General features: G+C 45.8%; 1 protein-coding gene across 4 annotated transcripts in view; it reads right to left on the bottom strand.

Moving 5' to 3' along the window:
- Window positions 1–20225, bottom strand: part of LOC147120530 (nck-associated protein 5-like) — a 974633-nt gene that overhangs the window by 102089 nt on the left and 852319 nt on the right. For all 4 annotated transcript variants that reach the window (XM_085986588.1, XM_085986589.1, XM_085986590.1 and 1 more), the window contains one exon: window positions 9512–9599. In XM_085986588.1, coding sequence (XP_085842714.1) covers window positions 9512–9599 — 88 coding nt within the window. The remainder of the gene's footprint in view (window positions 1–9511; window positions 9600–20225) is intronic.

Below are 20225 nucleotides of genomic sequence, written 5' to 3' on the forward strand. Positions count from 1 at the left end.
CTGTTCCCTTTGCTTGATCTTTGTTGAACTTTCCCCCTTCTTACTATCTACTTGGGGTGCCTCTGTAAACGTACACTTCTTCCTGCCAGAGAGGTTCAGGAATGGAAATGGGGTTACTTAAACCAACATCATATTAAGACACCAACTTATTTCCACCCATAATTCTTTCCCCATCTTCCCTCTCTCTGTGGTTCCTTTGCACCATGATAACCTGACCAAGATCAGGAGCTTGGCCCTGAAACTGGCCAAAACTCTGGAGTCAGTGCAGCGGACAGCCTCGGAAATAAGTCCCATATATACCAGATCCTAGCCTTTGCTGGCAGTTTGGGGGGGGAGCGGGTTAAAAGAGGAGCAGGTTAAAAGAGTCTGGGGCGGGACCTTTGTCACACCAATCACAGTGTCCTGCATCAAAGGAGACAGGGCCGAAAGCAGCAACTCTACATCCTGGTAGTTCCCATTTCCTTGACTTCATTAGAACTGGGCATAAGGTGGGAGGATGTTATGCCCACTTGTCCAGAAGGCTACAAGTGGGCCCCACTGGGTCCAGGTTAGGGAAGTTTTATTGGCCTCCTTATAAAGAGGGCCAATGGGATGGAAAAATTTTATCTCTAAGGCTGACCTGGATATCTCTTGGATGGTAGCAGGTGCTGAAATTTCTGATCTGTGTGAGGTGGTGGCAACCTCAGCTGTGCCTGCCGGGCCCATGCAAACAAGATGCCCTCACACTGACACCAACCCCCATACTGAAGGGCAGCACTTTTACAGAGTGATGTTAATACCTAGTATTTCCATCTACTGTGTCAACTGCCAATTATCCTCAGAATAAACAGATATTGCACCAAAGACACTAATGATCATTGATTCAAATCCCATCATAATTAATTTAACTATATTTACAAGATTGTAATATTTCTTTTATGTCAAACATTCTTGCAATTTATATGCGTATTGAGGAATTTTTGTACAAACATGGAAAGCAATACTAAAACAGATAAAATCAGTCATGCAAGCAAAATTCCAATGATAAACTTAACTGGTATTTTCAGTCATTATGGAAATTAAAGTAATACCAATGATTTTGTGAGCTTTTGTCAACTAATAGGACAGCAAAAATCCTAAATGGCAAGAGACTAGGGGGGAGAAATTGGGTATAGTCCCGCTCGGGGCGTTAGAATTTGCGATGCGCAAATTTTATCGCCAGGCGCAACTTATCGCCACCTCGAGCGATATTGGGTTGCTGCGCCCCTGAAGGTGATTGCGGCGTAAAATCAGGCGCTGCACGGGAGTCTTAAGGCACTAACCCGGCGGCGCTACTCAATATGGCGGTGTCCGGGCGCAGCGCAGGTGCTGTCAATAATCGATTACCCCGAGACATGCTGGCGCCGGCCAGCTCTTAAAGGGGTGGGTCAATTAGGATCAGCAGACACACTCTGTGCCTTGTAGGCCTCAAAATCAGCGCTGTGCTTTCTGTGGCATTACAAACTTTGAGGATATGGAGAGGGTGAGGCAGAGAGCGGAGCGCTTTACTGATGGGGCATTGGATGCTTTGGTTGGTGAAGTGGAGCGCCGGCGAGCTGTGCTGTACCCTGACAATGGCAGGAGGCCTCATCAGAGCGAGTACCGCAGGGCTTGGAGGGAAGTTTGTCAAAGAGTCACCTCAAGCAGCGTGGTGGCCAGGACTCCTCTGCAATGCAGGAAGAAGTTCAACGACCTCACTCGGGTCGTTAGGGTGAGTGCCTTTTTTGCCATCTTCTTCATCCCTCCATCTGCACCTGACATTATGGCCAGAGGGTGCTCGAAGCCCCAATGGCCATCTGTCAGCCAGCACCCATGGCCCTTTCTGGAAACACACACGCACATTCTGCTCAATGCATAATGGAAGGGCTATTCTACCATGGGGGGCATGTGATGTCAGCTCAATGCATAATGGAAGGGCTATTCTACCATGGGGGGCATGTGATGTCAGCTCAATGCATAATGGAAGGGCTATTCTACCATGGGGGGCATGTGATGTCAGCTCAGGCCAGCATGTTTCATCACTTCCCGTCCTTTCTCCTGCAGGCCAAGCTGGCTAGGAACCGGAGGGAGCAGCATCACACCGGTGGAGGCCCTCCTCAGCTGCTGACACTGACGGCCCTGGAGGAACGAGTCCACCAGATTGTTGGAGGCCGGATGACTGGTCCTGTCACCACTGGAGCTGCCGACCCCATTGTGCACAGCGATGGTAAGGTCATCACCTTTTGGAACTCTCTCCTTCCACTTGTTCCCCCCACCAGCATGCTTTTTCACTCTGGACCCATGTCAGAGCATTGAAGCACTCATGCATCCCTTGCTGCCACCCTGTCCTTTTGCTAAAGCCACTCTTCAACCTCCCTGCTTTCAGATGCTGCATCACCAGCTCGGGAGCCGGGCCCTCAAGCTGCCACTGCCACTGACTCCGGAGGCGACGAGCAGGAGGAAGCCGGACCATCCCTGCCACCCTCAGGCGAGCCAGCCCCTCTGCAGACTGGGGAGACTACTTCCCTGGAAGGGAGTGGGGGGGAATGCTCTGAGGAGGAACCAGTTCCAGGAACCAGCGGGCTGTAGCAACGCAAGGGGGGTAGGGAAGCTCGGGGGCCGTCTCCCCGGAGGGCGAGTCAGGCCGCGAGTACTGCTGCACAGAGCGCAGAAGAGGTGCATTCCCTCGCAGAAATGAGCGCCCAGGCTCGGCTCAGGCACACTGAGCTCATGGCTGCAGTGGCAAAGATGCCTGAATCCATCGAGACACTGGCAAGGAGTGTCCAAGACTTCGGGGCAGCACAGGCAAGGAGTGCGCAGGACTTCGGGGCAGCACAGGCAAGGAGTGCGCAGGACTTTGGGGCAGCACTGGAAAGGAGTGTGCAGGACTTTGGGGCAGCACTGCAAAGGACTGTCAAGGACTTCGGGGCAGCACTGGAAAGGACTGTCCAGGGCATCGGATCATCACTGGAAAGGACTGTCCAGGGCTTCACCGAAGTACTTGCACCTGCCACGCAAGTGCTGAGTGCTGCCACGCAGTCACTCGCTGGTCTCATGCAGACGCATATTGACGCCATGTGACCAATGACTGCTGCCACCCTCGATGGATCAGGCGGTATTACCCGGGGCCCATGCAGCACCACCGCAGGTGCTGCCCCGTCAGAGTGCCAGTGTGTCGGTCGACCAGGGAGCTGCTATCCGCTCTCAGGATGTCAGCATTCCTGATGCCACCGCTGGCACGTCTCCACTGCAGCTGCCACCACCTGCAGGACAGACTGCTTCCACCCATGCACAGTTGGAGCAGTCAGCATCCGGGCCCTCCAAGGCCAGAGGTCATCCCGGACGTCCCTCAGGGGCATTTGCGCTTTCGGACAGCCAGCAGGCCTCCCCCAGCCTTGATGCAGCCACTGGGCTCCCATTACAGAGGAGCTGCAGGGAGGGAAGGGGCCGATCTCGCAAGAGAAGTAGATCACCATCAAGGGGGAAAGAGTAGAAGGTGCTGCTGAGACGTCTTATTTGTAGAAATCAAGGCCGTCGATGCTGGTCTGAATGTTAGTTCTGTTATGGATAGTCTCACAGGTGTGCGAGAAACCTGTTCTGAATGTTAGTTCTGTTTTGGATAGTCTCCCAGGTGTGCGAGTCCCCTGGTCTGAATGTTAGTTCTGTTATGGATAGTCTCCCGGGTGTGCGAGTCACCTGGTCTGAATGTTAGTTCTGTTTTGGATAGTCTCCCGGGTGTGCGAGTCACTTATGTGTTAGTGTGTTACTTTTGCTTTCTGTAGCCATTGCTTTGTCATGTTGGAAGGAAGCACATTTTGCCAAATAAACAACATTTTTTATTTACATTGCCCATGTCTGCTATTTACATTCATACTGCCCTTCATAGGCTTTGGGTTATCCGACCGGTTCCATTCGTGCTCCTCGAATGGCACCAAGCATTCCATCAGAGGGGCCTAGAAGCGGCTTGTTATCAGCCTCTGACGGACGGCCCTTCCAGTTTGTTCCTCCCTCCCGTCTTGCTCCTCCTCCTCCTCCTCCTCCGCCTCCTCCTCCTCCTCCTCCGCTGGTGCTTCCAAGTCTGGTGGCATTGACTGTGTGCGTAGGACGGCGAGGTTATGCAACATGCAGCAGACAATGACGAAGTGGGAGACTCGCTCTGGTGAGTACTGCAAGGCGCCTCCGGAATGGTCCAGACAGCGGAACCGCTGCTTCAACACACCAATTGTGTGCTCCACAATGTTCCTCGTCGTCTGATGGCTCGCATTGAAGCGCTCTTCAGCAGGAGTGCTGGGCAAACGGAGCGGGGTCATCAGCCATGGGCACAGAGGATAGCCCTTGTCACCGAGAAGCCAGCCTGCTGGGTGAGCCGGGGCCTCGAAGAGGTCTGCAACTGAAGTCTGGCGCAGGATAAAGGCGTCGTGGCTGCTGCCAGGGAACTGCGCATTGACTGCGAGGATCAGCTGTCGGTGGTCACAGACCAGCTGAACATTCAAGGAATGGAACCCCTCCGGATTCAAAACAGGCACCCGCAAAGCCACGTGCGTGCAGTCAATGGCGCCCTGCACCATGGGGAAGTCCGCTATTGCTGCGAAGCCCTCTGCGCACTCCCGCTGCTTGTCCAGTGTCACAGGGAAGGAGATGTACTGCCGCCTCCTTTTAAATAGGGCATCTGTTACTTGACGGATGCAGCAATGCACCGCAAACTGCGATATCTTTGCAATGTCCCCAGTTGTGACCTGAAAGGAGCCGGTCGCATAGAAATTCAGGGCAACAGTCATCTTGGCAGCCACCGACAGCGAGGTCCTGCACCTTATCTGAGGCTGCAGATCTGGCTGAAGCAGGTGGCACAGCTCAGTCACCACCTCCTTTCTGAAGCGCAGCCTTCTAAGACACTGCTCCTCTGATATGTTCAGGTAAGAGAACTGCTGTCTGAAAACCCTGGCAGCGTAAGGTCTGGTGTGGCGACGTCTGTTGGCCCTCCTCCGTCTGGCCATTCCTGCCCCTCTCTCCCTGCGTCTCTGTGCCCTTTCCAAATGGTTCAGCAGCAGGACGTTCCCCTCCAATGCAGCCCCCATAATAACAGCGCACAAGGAATTGAAAGCGTAGTAAATGCTCACCAGCAGCAAGGTGAAGGTCAGAAGGCTGAAGTTCCTCTGGCCAGCGCTGGCTCACTGGTGCAATGGCTCTCAGAGTGCAGCTCAGCAACTCTGTGAAAGTCTCGAGGAAGTTGTGCTCCCAAAATGGCTGCCGCTTTTATACCAGTGCAGCCCCCTTTAAAGAGCGCCCCCCCAGCCCGAGAGCGACTGGGGAACGTTCCAGGTAAGCAGTCCTTATTAGCGCCAGGCGGAACGAAGGGGCGCACCACTGAATTTCCGGTCCAGGGCGCCAAAAAGGCATTGCACACTGAAATGACGTCATGATCTGCCTGCGCCCGCGAGCGGGCGCTAAGATTTAGCGCCAGTGCTAAAACCCACTCAATATAGCAAGAGGCGCTGGGTTCACTGCGCCCGGGTGAAAATTGGCTAACGCCCCACTTCTCGGCCTCTTTAGGCACTAATCGCTGGCGCAACCAACTGAATTTCTCACCCCAGGAGCTGTGGAGGAGCAAACGGATTTAGGTGGTCTATGTACACAAATCACTAAAAGCTAGTGCATAGGTACAAAAAGTAATTAAAATAGAAAATTGAACATTAGCCTTTATCTCAAGGGAGTTGGAATACAAAAATGAAGACGTGGTGCTTCAGCTGTACAGAGCTTTGGTCAGACCCCATCTGGAGTACTGCATTCAGTTTTGGGCACCACAGGAAAGATATACCAGAATGACGCCAGGCTGAAAGATTAAATTATGACAGGTTGCATAAACTTGGTTTGTATACTTTTGAGTTTAGAAAGTTGAGGGGTGATCTAATCAAGGTTGTTAAATGATAAAGGGATTCAATAGGGTAAATACAGTGAGACTATTTCCTCTGGTGGGGGAATTCAGAACAAGTGAGCATAACATTAAAATTAAAGCTAGGTCATATAGGAGTGAAATCAGGAAGCACTTTTTCATACAAAGGGTATTAGCAATTTAAAACTCGCATCTCCAAAAGGCTGTGAATGTTGGGTCAATTTATTTTACTATTCATTCACAGGATGTGGCATCGTTGGCAAGGACAGCATTTATTGCCCATCCCTAATTGTGCTTGAGCAGTTGGTGGTGAGCCACCTTCCTGAACCGCTGTAGTCCGTGTGGTGAAGGTACTCCCACAGTTAGGTAGGGGGTGCCAATGATTTTGACCCAGTGACGATGAAGGAATGGCAATATATTTCCAAGTCAGGATGGTGTGTGACTTGGAGGGAAATTTGGAGGTGGCAGTGTTCCCATGTGCCTGCTGCCTTTGTCCTTCTAGGTGGCAGAGGTCATGGGTTTGGGAGGTGCTGTCGAAGAAGCCTTGGCGAGTTGCTGCAGTGCATCTTTTAGTTGGTACACACTGCAGCCACGGTGCGCCGGTGGTGGAGGGAGTAAATGTTTAATGTGGTGGATAGGGTGCCGATCAAATGGGCTGGTTGGTCCTTGATGATGTCGTGCTTCTTGAGTATTGTTGGAACTGCACTCACCCAGGCAAGTGGAGAGTATTCCACCACCCTCCTGACTTGGCCTTGTAGGTAGTGGAAAGGCTTTGGGGAGTCAGGAGGTGAGTCACTCGCTGCAGAATACCCAGCCTCTAACCTACTCTTGTAGCTACAGTATTCATGTGCCAGGTCCTGTTAAGTTTCTGGTCAATGGTCACCCCAAGGATGTTGATGGTGGGGGATTCAATGATGGTAATGTCGTTGAATGTGAAGGAGAGGTGGTTAGACTTTCTCTGGTTGGAGATGGTCATTGCCTGGCACTTCTGTGATGTGAATGTTACTTGCCACTTATCAGCCCAAGCCTGGCTGTTGTCCAGGTCTTGCTGCATGTGGGCATGGACTGCTTCATTATCTGAGGAATTACAAATGGAACTAACATTGTGCAATCATCAGTGAACATCCCCACTTCTGACCTTATGATGGAGGGAAGGTCATTGATGAAGCAGCTGAAGATGGTTGGTCCTAGGACACTTCTCTCAGGAACTCCTAGAGCTGAGGTGATTGGCCTCCAACAACCACAACCATCTTCATTTGTATTAGGTATGACTCCAGCCAGTGGAGAGTTTTCTCCCTGATTCCCATTGACTTCAATTTTACTAGGGCTCCTTGGTGCCACACTTGGTCAAATGCTGCCTTAATGTCAAGGGCTGTCACTATCATCTCACCTATAGAATTCAGCTCTTTTGTCCATGTTTGGACCAAGCCTGTAATGAGGTCTGGAGCCAAGTAATCCTGGCAGAACCCAAACTTAGCATCAGTGAGTAGGTTATTGATGAGTAAGTGCCACTTGATAGCACTATCGACGACACCTTCCATCAGTTTGCTGATGATTGAGAGTAGACTGATGGGGTGGTAACTGGCCGGATTGGATTTGTCCCACTTTTTGTGGACAGGACATACATGGGCAATTTTCCACATTGTCGGGTAGATGCCAGTGTTGTAGCTGTACTGGAACAGCTTGGCTAGAGACGTGGCTAGTTCTGGAGCACAAGCCTTCAGCACTACAGCTGGGATGTTGTCGGGGCCCATTGCCTTTGCTGAATCTAGTATGCTCAGCTGTTTCTTGATTTCACGTGGAGTGAATCGAATTGGCTGAAGACTGGCATTTGTGATGGTGGGGACCTCAGAAGGAGGCGGAGGTGGATCATCCACTCAGCACCTCTGTTGAAGATGGTTGTGAGCACTTCAGCCTTATCTTTTGCGCTCACGTTCTGGGCTCCATGAAGATGTTCATGGAGCCTATTCCTCCGGTTAGTTGTTTAATTGTCCACCACCATTCACGACTGGATGTGGCCGGACTGCAGAGCTTTAATCTGATATGTTGTTTGTGGGATTACTTAAATCTGTCTATAGCATACTGTTTCTGCTGTTTAGCATGCATGTAGTCCTGTGTTGTAGCTTCACCAGGTTGGCACCTTGATTTCAGGTCTTCCTCGTGTTGCTCCTGGCATGCTCTTCTACACTCTTCATTGTACAGGGTTGGTCCCCTGGCTTGATGGTAATGATAGAGCAAGGGATATGCTGGGCTATAAGGTTACAGATTGTGATGGAATACCATTCTACTGCTGCTGATGGCCCACAGTGCCTCATGGATGCCCAGTTTTGAGCTAGTAGATCTGTTGTGAATCTATCCCATTTAGCAAGGTGGTAATGCCACACAAAATGACGGAGGGTGTCCTCAGTGTGAAGATGTGACTTCGTCTCCACAAGGACTGTGCAGTGGTGTAAGTAGATTATTGAATTTTAACTGTGAGCACAGAACTAGAGGACGTATGTACAACATTGACAAGACCCAGTGACCTTAGGATTAGAAGACTCTCCTCCTATCCCCACACAGTAACAGAGTTGTGGTGCAAACGCTAAATGTCATTAGCGTTATGTTGATTAAATCCTTAAAAAGAGTGGAGTAAAAATTCGGTTAAAATCAAGAATGAAGGGAATAAGTATGACCAGAACATAATGCACAGCACAGCACAATTCCTGTGTTACTGAGACTATGGAAATGTCATCTGTGGATCCATGTTGAATACAGCAGAATACAGAATAAGATGGATATTCTAGAAATGTCATTGCATTAACTTTGGAAGTCAGAGAAGAATTTTGAGCAGCCTTCCTTCAAGAGATTAAGTAAGTAGGGTTGAATTCATTATATTGAAATTTTGGCATATACAGGCTTAATGATCTAAATAGCCTTTTCTTGTTTCACACTTTTTAATGTACTGTTTTTCTGTAGAATTTGCCATTAACTTTTTTCTTGTGGTTGAGATACAATCAACTGATGCACTTCTAATGCTATCTGCTTCACAATTGGGACTTTGCAGCCCTTACAGAACATACACAGCAGATCAAAAAAAATTTCAGCTGCTTTGTAGTATATGTAACATTTTTATTAAAAGGTGCCATATTGTATGTGTCTGCAGCTATTTAACAGAGATAAAACTAAAACTGTCATATACTTATGTATAAGTAGCTACAGTCACATGCAAGACCTTAGGAAAAGGAATCATGACATTGAGTAGCTGGGCACTTGTGAGCTTTGTCAAATATGGAATAAGATCCTGGAGTTTGGAAAACATGAAAAATTCAAGAGAACAGCTTGATATTTCTCTGTGTATCAGATTTCAGAAGTAGTAATCTTACTCATAGCCAATGTATTGAGAAGGCGCAATACAAAAATCAAATGAAATTTTAAAGGACACCTTGGAGAAAAGGCTATTTTAGCCTTGACAGTGATCAATGAATATATCCTGGAAAAGCTTCTCATGTTAAAATGCTTTCTGAACCAACTAAGTTTGCTGAGAAGATTTTAATATTCTTTTGCAACATTTACATAGTTTTAAGCATACAGAACATTAAGCGACTAGAGAAAGTGATGATCTGGATTATACACTTTCCATACCTATCATTTGATCTTGGCATGTGGATTCAGTGATGGCTTCTTTTACGTTATCCGGATTTACATTTTTTTTCTCAGGGGCACTCATAATCTGCAGCAATCACAGATGCATCAAAACAGATTAATAAATAGCAAAACATATGAACATTCATAAAAGAATTATAAAACACTAAATTTTTGGTCTAAATCAGATATTCAGCCAACCATAGTAACTTCTTAACTGTATAAAATTTTGCCATATATTTTGGATGAACCACTTATTTTTCTTAACTGATATACAACAGAGCAAATTACAATCGCATTTAATAAAAGACAGTGTGCTACCTACCTGCCAGTCTTTTCATCAATATTTCAGGTTTATTTAGGTTGCAATAGCTTTTTCTTTTGCTCTCACATATATAACAAGGACTCAGGCAATTAATACAAGTGTTACTGAAAAGGTCATTTAAACTTATACCCATAATGATAAAAATATTGTTAACATAATTAAGTACAGGAAACTTTTTTTTATCCAGCACCGACGGGACCGACGTGGTGCCGGTTCATCAAAAATTCCGGATAACTGAAAGCTATAGTAAAAGATACGGAGCTGAGAGCTCCGTATAAAGCAACAAACCCTCAGGTTCAGAACAATGGCCACAAGTTCCAAGCGTCTCTGTAGCTTAGCAACAGCTGCAGCCACACCCTTGCACAGCAACAGATCGAGGAAGGCAAGTAATAAAACTTACCTGAACCTACTCCTGAATTTTGCCGGTTAACCGAGATTTCTGGTTATTTAGGTGCTGGTAAATTGAAAGTTTCCTGTAGTAGATCAGTAAGAAGCCCAAGTCTGAGTACCAGCCTTGACAGATATTAATGCTCCATTTTATATTTTTGAATCAATGGAAGCTTCCAATGAAAGTAGTTCAGTAATTGCGCCAGTTCTTCTGCCATTTTAAAATCCTCACCCTTGTTTTCAAATCCCTCCACGGCCTCTAATTCTGGCCTCTTGCACATCCGCAATTTTAATCACTCCACCATTGGCGGCCATGCTTTCAGCTGCCTTGGCCCTAAGTTCTGGAATTCCCTCCCTAAACCTCTCTGCCTCCCTCTCTCCTCCTTTAAGATGTTCCTTAAAACCTACGCCTTTCATCAAGCTTTTGGTCATCTGTCCTGATATCTCCTTCTGTGGCTTGGTGTCAAAAATGTTTTTATTGAAATCGCTTGTTAAGCACCTTGGGACATTTTGCTATGTTAAATGCACTATGTGCAGTAAATGTAAGTAGTTGTTGATGTTGAAACTGTGCAGTTTATGTTGAAGGTTAGGTATAGCAATGACAGGGAAACTGCACCTATGCAGTAGTTCAAAGTGCCATTCACATTCACAGCTTTGTGGATCTGGCAAAGACCTTCCCCAATATCAGGGGAAGATTTGCACAGGTCAGCAATGGTGGTAACATATCATTAGTTGGCAACCAGTGAAAGTCTGTTCAAGAGGCTTTTGGGGCCTTCAGCAGTAAAAGTAGTGGTCCAATTACTCTACAGGGTTGCCCTTCTACAGTACTGTTACTGTTTTATTACAGGTATTGGTCTCGACTGGTATTTGTAGCGTGTTATATGCTAGCAGACCTTAGTTATACTGCTGGCTGCTTGTTGCATTCCACCCAGTGATAAAGGAGCCCTGTGCATGCTGGCTTCCATGTGTGCATAAAGCTCTCCTTACCAGTTGGTAGCATTTTAATTTTACAAAGATCTGGTAGGCAAATTGGCTCATTACAAGCATTTAAACATTCAAGTAAAAGGGATCCCTGCATGGTTTCCTCTGGAAATGCTGGTACTGAACATAAAGAAAGCAGGAATCAATGGAAATATTTTACAATGGATGCACAATTGGCTGACCGTTGGAACCCAAAGGGTGGTGGTACAAGGCATCAGCCTGGGAGAATGCTACCAGTGGAGTACCACAGTGGTATTTTTTGGGACCTCTTTGATATCTTAATAAATGATCTGGAGCTAGGAGTCACAAGCACAGTAGCTAAATTTGCAGATGATACAATGCTAATGAAGGTGGTAGACTGCAAAAGCTGAACAAGATAAGCTACAGAGGATTTGAATATACTTGGGAATTGGGCAGACAGTTGGCAGATGAAATTCAAGACGCTCCTTAAAACCTACCTCTTTGACCAAGCTTTTGGTCATCTGCCACCTTATGTGGATCCCGGGGTCGGGAAACCCAGCAGCAGAATGGAGACAGGAGCTGCCAGCTCAAGAAGCTAAGTGCCTTTTACAGCACTCCTTGTGTGACAGGAGAAGGAGTAGAAGCGCTCCCACCGGCCCTAAAGGAAGCCTTCAGCATCTCCTCTGCAGATTGCGGCCTCTTTCTACCCCTTGCGCGATCGCATATCCACACCCCCCTCCCTCCCCCCGCCCCCCCAAGCTCCGATCTCTCGCTCACTCCTTCTCTTCTCCAATGGTCTCTCTCTTCGCACCCCCCCCCCACCCCAAGTCCCGATCTCTCGCTCCCTTCCCCTTCTGATTGCTGGGAATCGGGCCCAAGGTTCCCTGGCTGTGGCCTCCTGCTGCTTGTTTTCCTGCCTGGCAGCCTGTCAATTTGTGCCAGCTGCTGAGAGGGAAACAGAAGAAAAAATTTATAATGAGGTCTTACCATTAAATTTAGCAGGACCTCTGCGTCCCTGGCCTCACTGCATTCCCTTTGTGCTACCAAGCTCCCCCGCACTCCCCCCCCACCGCCCCATAAATATCGGAGCCATTATTTCAGTGAACGAGTGGTAAATCTATGGAATGGCCTCCCTAGGGAGATGGTGGAAGCAGCTAGTGTTGATTTAGTCAAATGCAAATTAGCTAGATTTCTTTTAGAAAATTATATTTTGGAATGCAGTATATGAGTAATTTGAGCCATGAAATATGGTAGGTGTAGCATGCTTGGCAGGAGCAGGTGAATTTGGACCTATAGTTCCCAACCCTTCCTCACTTCATGTTTGTGTCTGTTGTAGGCTGATTGATAGAGATTGATTGCCATGATTAGTCAATAACTACATTATTGTTGTATCATGCGACTACCATGTTGATAGAAGACAAACTGGATGGAGCTTGGGGGGTACATTGGTTAGTGACCATTTTGGGTCGCTAACATTGCCTGGGTGCTAAATTTAGTGCAGGCGATCGCTAAATTCAGTTTTAGCTCCCCCAAGAGGGAGGTTGAGCGCTAATTCAAGCGCTCCACTTCCTTCTTAGAGCGCTAACCCCGAACATCAGGGCGGTGCGTTCTGCAATGTTACACACTGGGCCACGTAGCGCTGCCGCATGGAAGGGCTCCTCCCTTCATTAAAGAGGAGGGCCCAAACCCACAGCTCTGCAGGGCCCTACCTGGATCACCAGGGTGCGGGGTGCCGTGCCAGCAGCCTGGCACTCAAGAGGAGTGCCGGGCTGCCAGATCGTGGCACAGACTCCACGTTCAAAGATGCAATGGGCTATGACAAGTAAGTCAGACTATTTTTTTCCCCCTGCCCGCCACCTCCCCTTTACTTACCACCCCGTGAGCCTCCCGCCGATTCGTTCTCGCCCCTTGAATCGGTCACTGTCATCACCATGCGCAGATTCAGGGGGCAGGGGCCAATTTTGCAGGCGCTAACGGGAGGTGCAAATGCACCTAATTTCTAGCCCTTGGTCTTTTCGCATCTAGTAATTCCTACGTTGCTATGGTTGCATTACACCCAGTGTAAAGTCCAAGTGGAGTGAGATAATCTCCTGACAGTGGCCTCACACACCAACTTTACAGCAATCCACAGTCAGAATGTTCACTGGAATCTAAATTACATTGCCAGTTTTACATTGATGTACATCTGAAACCCTGACACCTCAACACTAAAGCAATTCTGTAACAACACAGTCAAACCCAACAATTCTTATTGTGCCCTTAGCACTTGGGCCACTGGATGGAGAGCTTCATTACAACACTTTACATCAGCCGAGAGGAAAAATGTCCAGACTTTTCCCAGCCTTGAAAGCATACTTGTCCACTAATGTTCAAGTCTATTCCATGATTAAGCATGCTCCACCCTCCTACCTGAGAAAGAAAATATAGCAGTATTTGTAATCTAAAGAAGAAAAAAGGAAGAAATGTAATACCCTGTAGTTTAAAAAGATAACTTGATTGTGTAGTTTCTCCATACGTTACTCCTGTTCAACTAACATCACTTGTTATCTGTCAAGCTTAGCATTTATAAGCCAGCTAGCGCTTCCTGCTAAGTTTGGGTGAGAGACTGACAGGGACTATGCAGATGAGGCCCAGGAGTTAAATCTCCCAGATCTCATGCCGCAGAAGGCCGGATAGTTTCCCATCTGCCGCGGCCTCCGCTCGCATGACTCCGGCCTTAGATTTTCCTTAATATTCATTACCACATGCGCTTTATGTATGTTCGCTCTGCAGGATGTCTAGTGTTTGATATTCATATAATAAAAGCTGAAAGCTTCACTGACTTTAGTGAGACAATAGGATTCAATTTATTCCTTACTGTGCTTACAAGTTTCATATTGAAATAATACCGGCACTAAACCTTGAAACTGAAAATGGAAAAAGGAGTTTTATATGGATAAATATATTGTATTTAGATGTACATATAGATCACCACAGATACTAACTACACCACCCAAGAGCATATTCACTAAGAAATATCACAAAAAGGAACATGGGTATTCTACTGATATAATCGTATGTGAAGAAAGATAGCCGTATACTTAGGACAATCTCTCACACCCTTGTTATACTGAGATTTTCATAGTGATGTAAATGAAAAGCATAATATAGAGCCACTGATGCTGACTCCTTTGGCTCTGCTGCCTCCACTGAGACCTATCCACATTGATTATCTAGCGATGAACTAACATTGTGTAATTCCAGTAATAGCAGATGAAGCCAACATAATACTCCAGAATGTACATCACAAACTCATAATGCATACTGAAGTCATCCTATACTTATCTGTTAGCATAAGTCTAACCCCTCAGGCCTGGGGATGGCATGCTGCTAAGTCAATATAATCTATGTGTAACTGTGTTATATGGGCCACAACAACCTCAGGGTTCCAGCCTGCTCCCAAACTCAGGGCACCATTACATAAATGCAGGCACAATTTGCTCAACTGCATGCAGCCAGTCCAAATCGGCTGACATTATTTGACGTGTTTCTCTCTCACTAGCCAGCCTAGTATAAAATGAGAAGCAGTCTCTGTTTGTTGCAGTGTTTCTTCCTGGTCTAAAGCAGCCAGGCAACAGATATTTTCTGTAACATCCACTCAGTGATTTCATGAACAAGGACAATGGAATGTATGCCGCTCTCTCAATTCAAGAGGTCGCTAAAGATGAGATCCTACACAAAATGTCTGTTCCTAGGATGTCACAGGCCAAGCTCAAAGCACAGATAAAAGAGAGGGCTGAGAAACACTAATAAATGTACAGAAATCTGCCTTATATATAAGCAATGGATCAAAGGTGACTTGTATCATATGTCAAACTTTCTACCATTAATAACCAATGGTTATATAGCAAAAGTGTAAGATTGTATTAATAACCTTTGTCATACTACCTTAGTGATATATGTTCTATGATTTTCCAAAGCATCATGTCTGTTATCCAATAATAAATATTATTTGGTCATAGTATTTAATTGCTAAACTGTCCTTTATAGGTCACTTCTACTTAGAAGCAAAAAAGGCAGGAATAATTTATCTTTATACTATAATTTGCATCAACTCATAACACTGAAAAGCTAATTTTCTGGAAAGGACAATTTTGATTCGCAACATTTTTTTTTGAAAAATTACATTTGCTTTTATGACAAATTCATTCAATTTTTTTAAAGAAATAATCATTAATTATTCTGAAAATCTTGCAATTCTGCATTATGATTATAGCAGCAGAACATATAAAAGGCCGAGTAATATGAAGATCTTTCAAGATGCAAAGTGTCATTCTTTCATGATAGAATGTTATTCAGAGCTCATTTTGCAGTGTAGATGCACTAAGGCAGAGTCAGGCAGAATGGATTTTTCAAGATGAAGGAGACAACCTGACACAGGTCAGAATTAATTATAAGATATACTTAACTGTTCCCATTTACATAATTCAAATGTGTCTCAGCACTTTTCGCATCATTATTTTCAGCTAAATGCGGTAAAATACACCCAAATTATATATAAAAAACATGTAAGTTATGGATTTTTCAAAATGGAAAACACTTAAAGTATTCTCTCTACATGCAGTAAGAATTTTTTTTTAAAAAGAGAAAAGTCACAATCAACATATCTCTTATGTGCTTGCTTACAGAAGCTATACTTCAGTCTGTCAGCCTCATATTAAATGAACCGTGGTTAAATTAAGTGACTCTGATAAGGGGTTATACTTTACTATCAAAGTTCTAGATCACAAGGATTGAATTTCCTGCATGTTGCACATTTCCCGACTTCCACCTCACTCTCCTCTCGATGACAGTACAAGGTCAGTTTTAGTTATGCTTATGAGGCTAAGTACAGTTATTGCAATAATGCAAAAGACATCTGCATTAGCCGTCTAACTAATCGCAGTGGCATGTCTAAACAAAAAGCTTTTGTGAAAATATTTGTGTTTCTTAGAGTTTAAAATACAATGTTAATTAGATTTAAAAATAAGGTTAGATTTTACATAGCTATTTTAGCTATTGAACTGGGAGCTTTTAAAAAATGCATTAGGTGATTACGCTTTGTATAAAAAAGCATTTTATAGCAAGCTTTCAACTATTTTATAAGGCATTTTTTATAGCATTTAAAAAAATAAAATATTCCCTTGTGATTGTTTGGAAATCATTTTTCTCCTCATTCCTCTTAGGTTTCCTAGTTTCATACACCATCCCTTGGCTTAGAGGGCAAGATGATGATGTATCCTCGTGAAGGTTTTTGGCATTGGGGGAGGCAGCTCAGAAATTACAGAATACGTTGGTCAAAATATGTCAGTGGGCAGAACAGTGAAATACGAAATTTAATGCAGACAAAGTGCAAAGTACTGCACATAGGAAGGAAACATAACTGGGGCACAGGTACCCATGAATGGTATTGAAATAGCGAAGGATGAAGCCAAAAGAGCTCGAGGAGTCTTAGTAGACTTAACATTCAACATGTTCAACCAATGCAGGGCAACAATCAAAAAATGCACATAGAATGTTGATATATGTGGCCAAAACAATGGAATACAAGTCAATGGAAGTCTGTATAATGCTCCGGGCAGAATTTTGCACACTGCATCCGGACCCGAACTCGGCTCCACAAAGGAAACATTCAAACACTGCAGGGAGTCTGGAGAAGAGCCATGAGGCTGATCCTTAGTTTCAGGAGTCTGTGTTCTAAAGAAAGACTGGAGAAACTTGGGCTTTTTGGTCTGGAAGGAGGTATTGGAGAGGTGATCTTATAGAAATATATAGTAGCCAAGGAAATGAAAAAGATACATTTGTAATACTGTATTATTTTAAATTAAATTGCAGTAAATAGGACAGACTTTTAAAAGATAAATGCAGGACTGATATATGGAAATCCTTCACACAAAGGATGATCAATGTATGGGATAGACTTCCAGGAAGAGTAGTGGGGTCAACATTCCTGGAATCGTTTAAGAAACAATTGGATGTTGAAATGGAGGGACGTTGTTGTGTATGTAACCTGTTCCACCTTAAGAGAGCTTAAGCCTGTTCCACCTTAAGAGATGTACTACTTTCTCAGGCTGCTGTAGACGTAATACCGGGAGTGAACACACCGGTATATAAGCACTGTGCAGTAATCTTGTATTCAGTATAGTCCCTACCTCCAACCAGTAAAGACCTGTTTTTATTGTTACTCATTAGTCTGTGTTTTAATTAACTAAATAATTCACAGACTTAACACTGGCGACGAGTCAGGTTCTTACCCTGCGGCAGTTATTCCACGGCGGTTGAAGAGAGGTTTCAAACCTCACCACTCACCACCCCACTGGAAGCGACAGGCATTAGGACCCTGAAGCCTCCATCAGCTTGTGAACCGGAGTAGAAGACAGGACTGGGGAAGAGAGGTACAGGGCGATAGCGATCGGCAGATAAGGGCCGGGCCGCTTTCAAGTGCGAGGCGCAGCCGGGCCAGCGATCGCATCCGCTGATAAGGGCCGCACTCGGGCGATCGCGGCGGAGATAAGGGCCGCACTCGGGGGCTGAAGGGAGACGGCGTCGGGGGACGGGTGAAGACCGCCAAGCGCGGGAAAACCGCCATTTTGTGGGCGGAGGACGACGGCAAGAGCGGGAAGCCGCCATCTTTGATAACAAGTAAAGAAAATAAAATCTGAGAAATTGCAAATCTACAATGCCTAAACACGGGAATATTAGCACCTTTGATAGTGACCTCGAAGATTGGGCCATATATGTTGAAAGAGTAAAAAATTATTGTAAGGCCAATAAAATTCGTGACCAAGATAAAGCTCTAACATTATTAAATTTAATGGGTGCGAAGACATACGGGCAATTGAAACACCTGTTATCACCAGATGAACCGGCGGATAAGACGTTCGATGAGATTGTTACTGTCCTGAAAGATCATCTAAACCCCACGCCGCTGATGCTAGCGGAACGATTTAAATTTTACGACAGAAGGCAGCTACAGCATGAAAGCAATGCTGAATATTTGCTGGAATTGCGTAAATTAGCGAAATATTGCCAGTTTGGAACGGGACTGACAGAGGCACTTCGAGACAAATTTGTGTGTGGTTTATTTAAACAGGATACACAAAAGCGACTGCTCGAGGAGAATGAGCTGACGCTTGAGAAGGCGGTCACTATGGCAGCAGCACACGAAGCCGCAGCGAGAGGCACGGCAGTAATGCAGCTACGGTCACCGGAGCTCAGTGCACACAAATTGGGTGTGAGTTCTGGCAAATGTTATCGTTGTGGAAAGACAACGCATGATCAGAACCAGTGTTGGTTTAAAAACCAAGAATGTAGAACTTGTGGTAGGCTTGGACATATAGCTAGAGTATGCAGGTCAGCGAAGAAGACCAGCAACAAGAAGTCACCGCAAGGGAAATACGCAAAGGTACACAAGGTGGCCGAACAGGAGTCCGATTCAGACGCAAGCAGTATTGAACTGGCTAGCTTAAGGGTACTCAACGTTGGTAAGGGTGCAGACCTCCAGACAATTTGGGTTACTCTTCAGATAGAAGGAGTCCAAGTAAAAATGGAATTGGACACTGGATCGGCATTGTCGGTCATGAATAAGAAAGATTACAGAAGGTTATTCCAACATATTCCCCTACAGGATACGGAGATTATATTGACAACCTACACGGGGCAGAGAGTGTACCCCATCGGGACAATAAAGGTTGCAGTGGCCAACAAGGGCGAAGGAAGTCAAATAATGGACTTATATGTGCTACCGGAGGGAGGTCCACCACTACTAGGCCGGGAGTGGTTTAGAAACATAAATATGGACTGGCATTCGCTAAAAGCCATAAAGAGTGAGAACTCGGTGCAGATAATCAGCCCAGACTCTAGAACTGATGATGGTAAGACCAACCCATGTGCAAAAGACAAAGTTTCAGCACAGAATTCCACTGAGCAACAACAACATAGTTTAACAGAGAATTCTGAGTCTGTCAAGTCTACTGATATGCACATTTTTGAGGGACACTGGGCTCGAACTCAACTCCATTTCAAACTACAACAGCAATTAGAACAAATAATTCGCCGTTTTGAGCAAGAGATGAATGAAATAAAAAAGTTCTTTGTTACAGAGTGGGAGAATCTGGAAAGTCAACAGAAGCAACTGATGGAGAAAATGGAGCAGGAGCACACCAACCATCTGCGCGAGGAGGCCGAACGAATCAAAGCTGATTCAGGTTCTGAAGGTGCGTGCCATAATCTGGTGTCAGAAGAGTTAACGGTCAGCCAACTCCTTCATATGCTGAGGGACAAGACTCTGAAATGGGAAAAACTTGAACACGAGCTGCGATCTTCAAAGGAAAAGGGTTCGGAGCTCTCAAAAGTCATTGAGATGGCTGATGTGATGACACAGACTGAAACGACTGCAACAGAGCAGCCATTGGATGCCAAAAGTACGCTGACTCACGTCAATGTAGAACAACAGACCGCTGAAACAGCTGCTCCGGTAGAGGGATTGCATAGTCCGATCAATCAATCTCCAAAGGAAGTTGAAGTATTAAAATCACAAATGAGGTCACTAGTAAACGACTTGCTGAAAGCCCAGAAAAAGCTGGATGCAGAGGTACACATGAAGAAGTCTCTTCAGGAAAGATGTCTGGATTTGGAACAAGAGCTGGCTAACGTCCAGCTGGGTATGGAGGAAATAGACGACCCTCTCACTGGTCTAGCTCAGGACGACACCGAATATTACCATGACCTGGTGGACGACACCGAATATTACGATGTCCTGTCCTGCCCAGCTTGTAACTTCGACTCCCAAAGTGCAGAAATCATGGAGGAGCACCAAAAGTCTACGGAACATCGGGAGAAGCTGGCTCTACGACGGAAACAGGAGGAAGAGAAGGAGGAACTGCGCATGCAGCTGGCAGCTGTGGCAGCTGACAATGGAGCCCAGAGAGTCTCCAAGAAGCAGAAAAGGAAAAGTAAAAACAGAAGATGACCCATCTGAACCATTATCACCTCTACCAGATCACACACGTGGTCCCTCCGAACGGAGCCAAATCAGTTCGG

Source organism: Somniosus microcephalus, chromosome 4, assembly GCF_052327205.1.
Source record: "Somniosus microcephalus isolate GS21.2 chromosome 4, FLI_Smic_1.0, whole genome shotgun sequence".
NCBI lineage: Eukaryota > Metazoa > Chordata > Chondrichthyes > Squaliformes > Somniosidae > Somniosus > Somniosus microcephalus.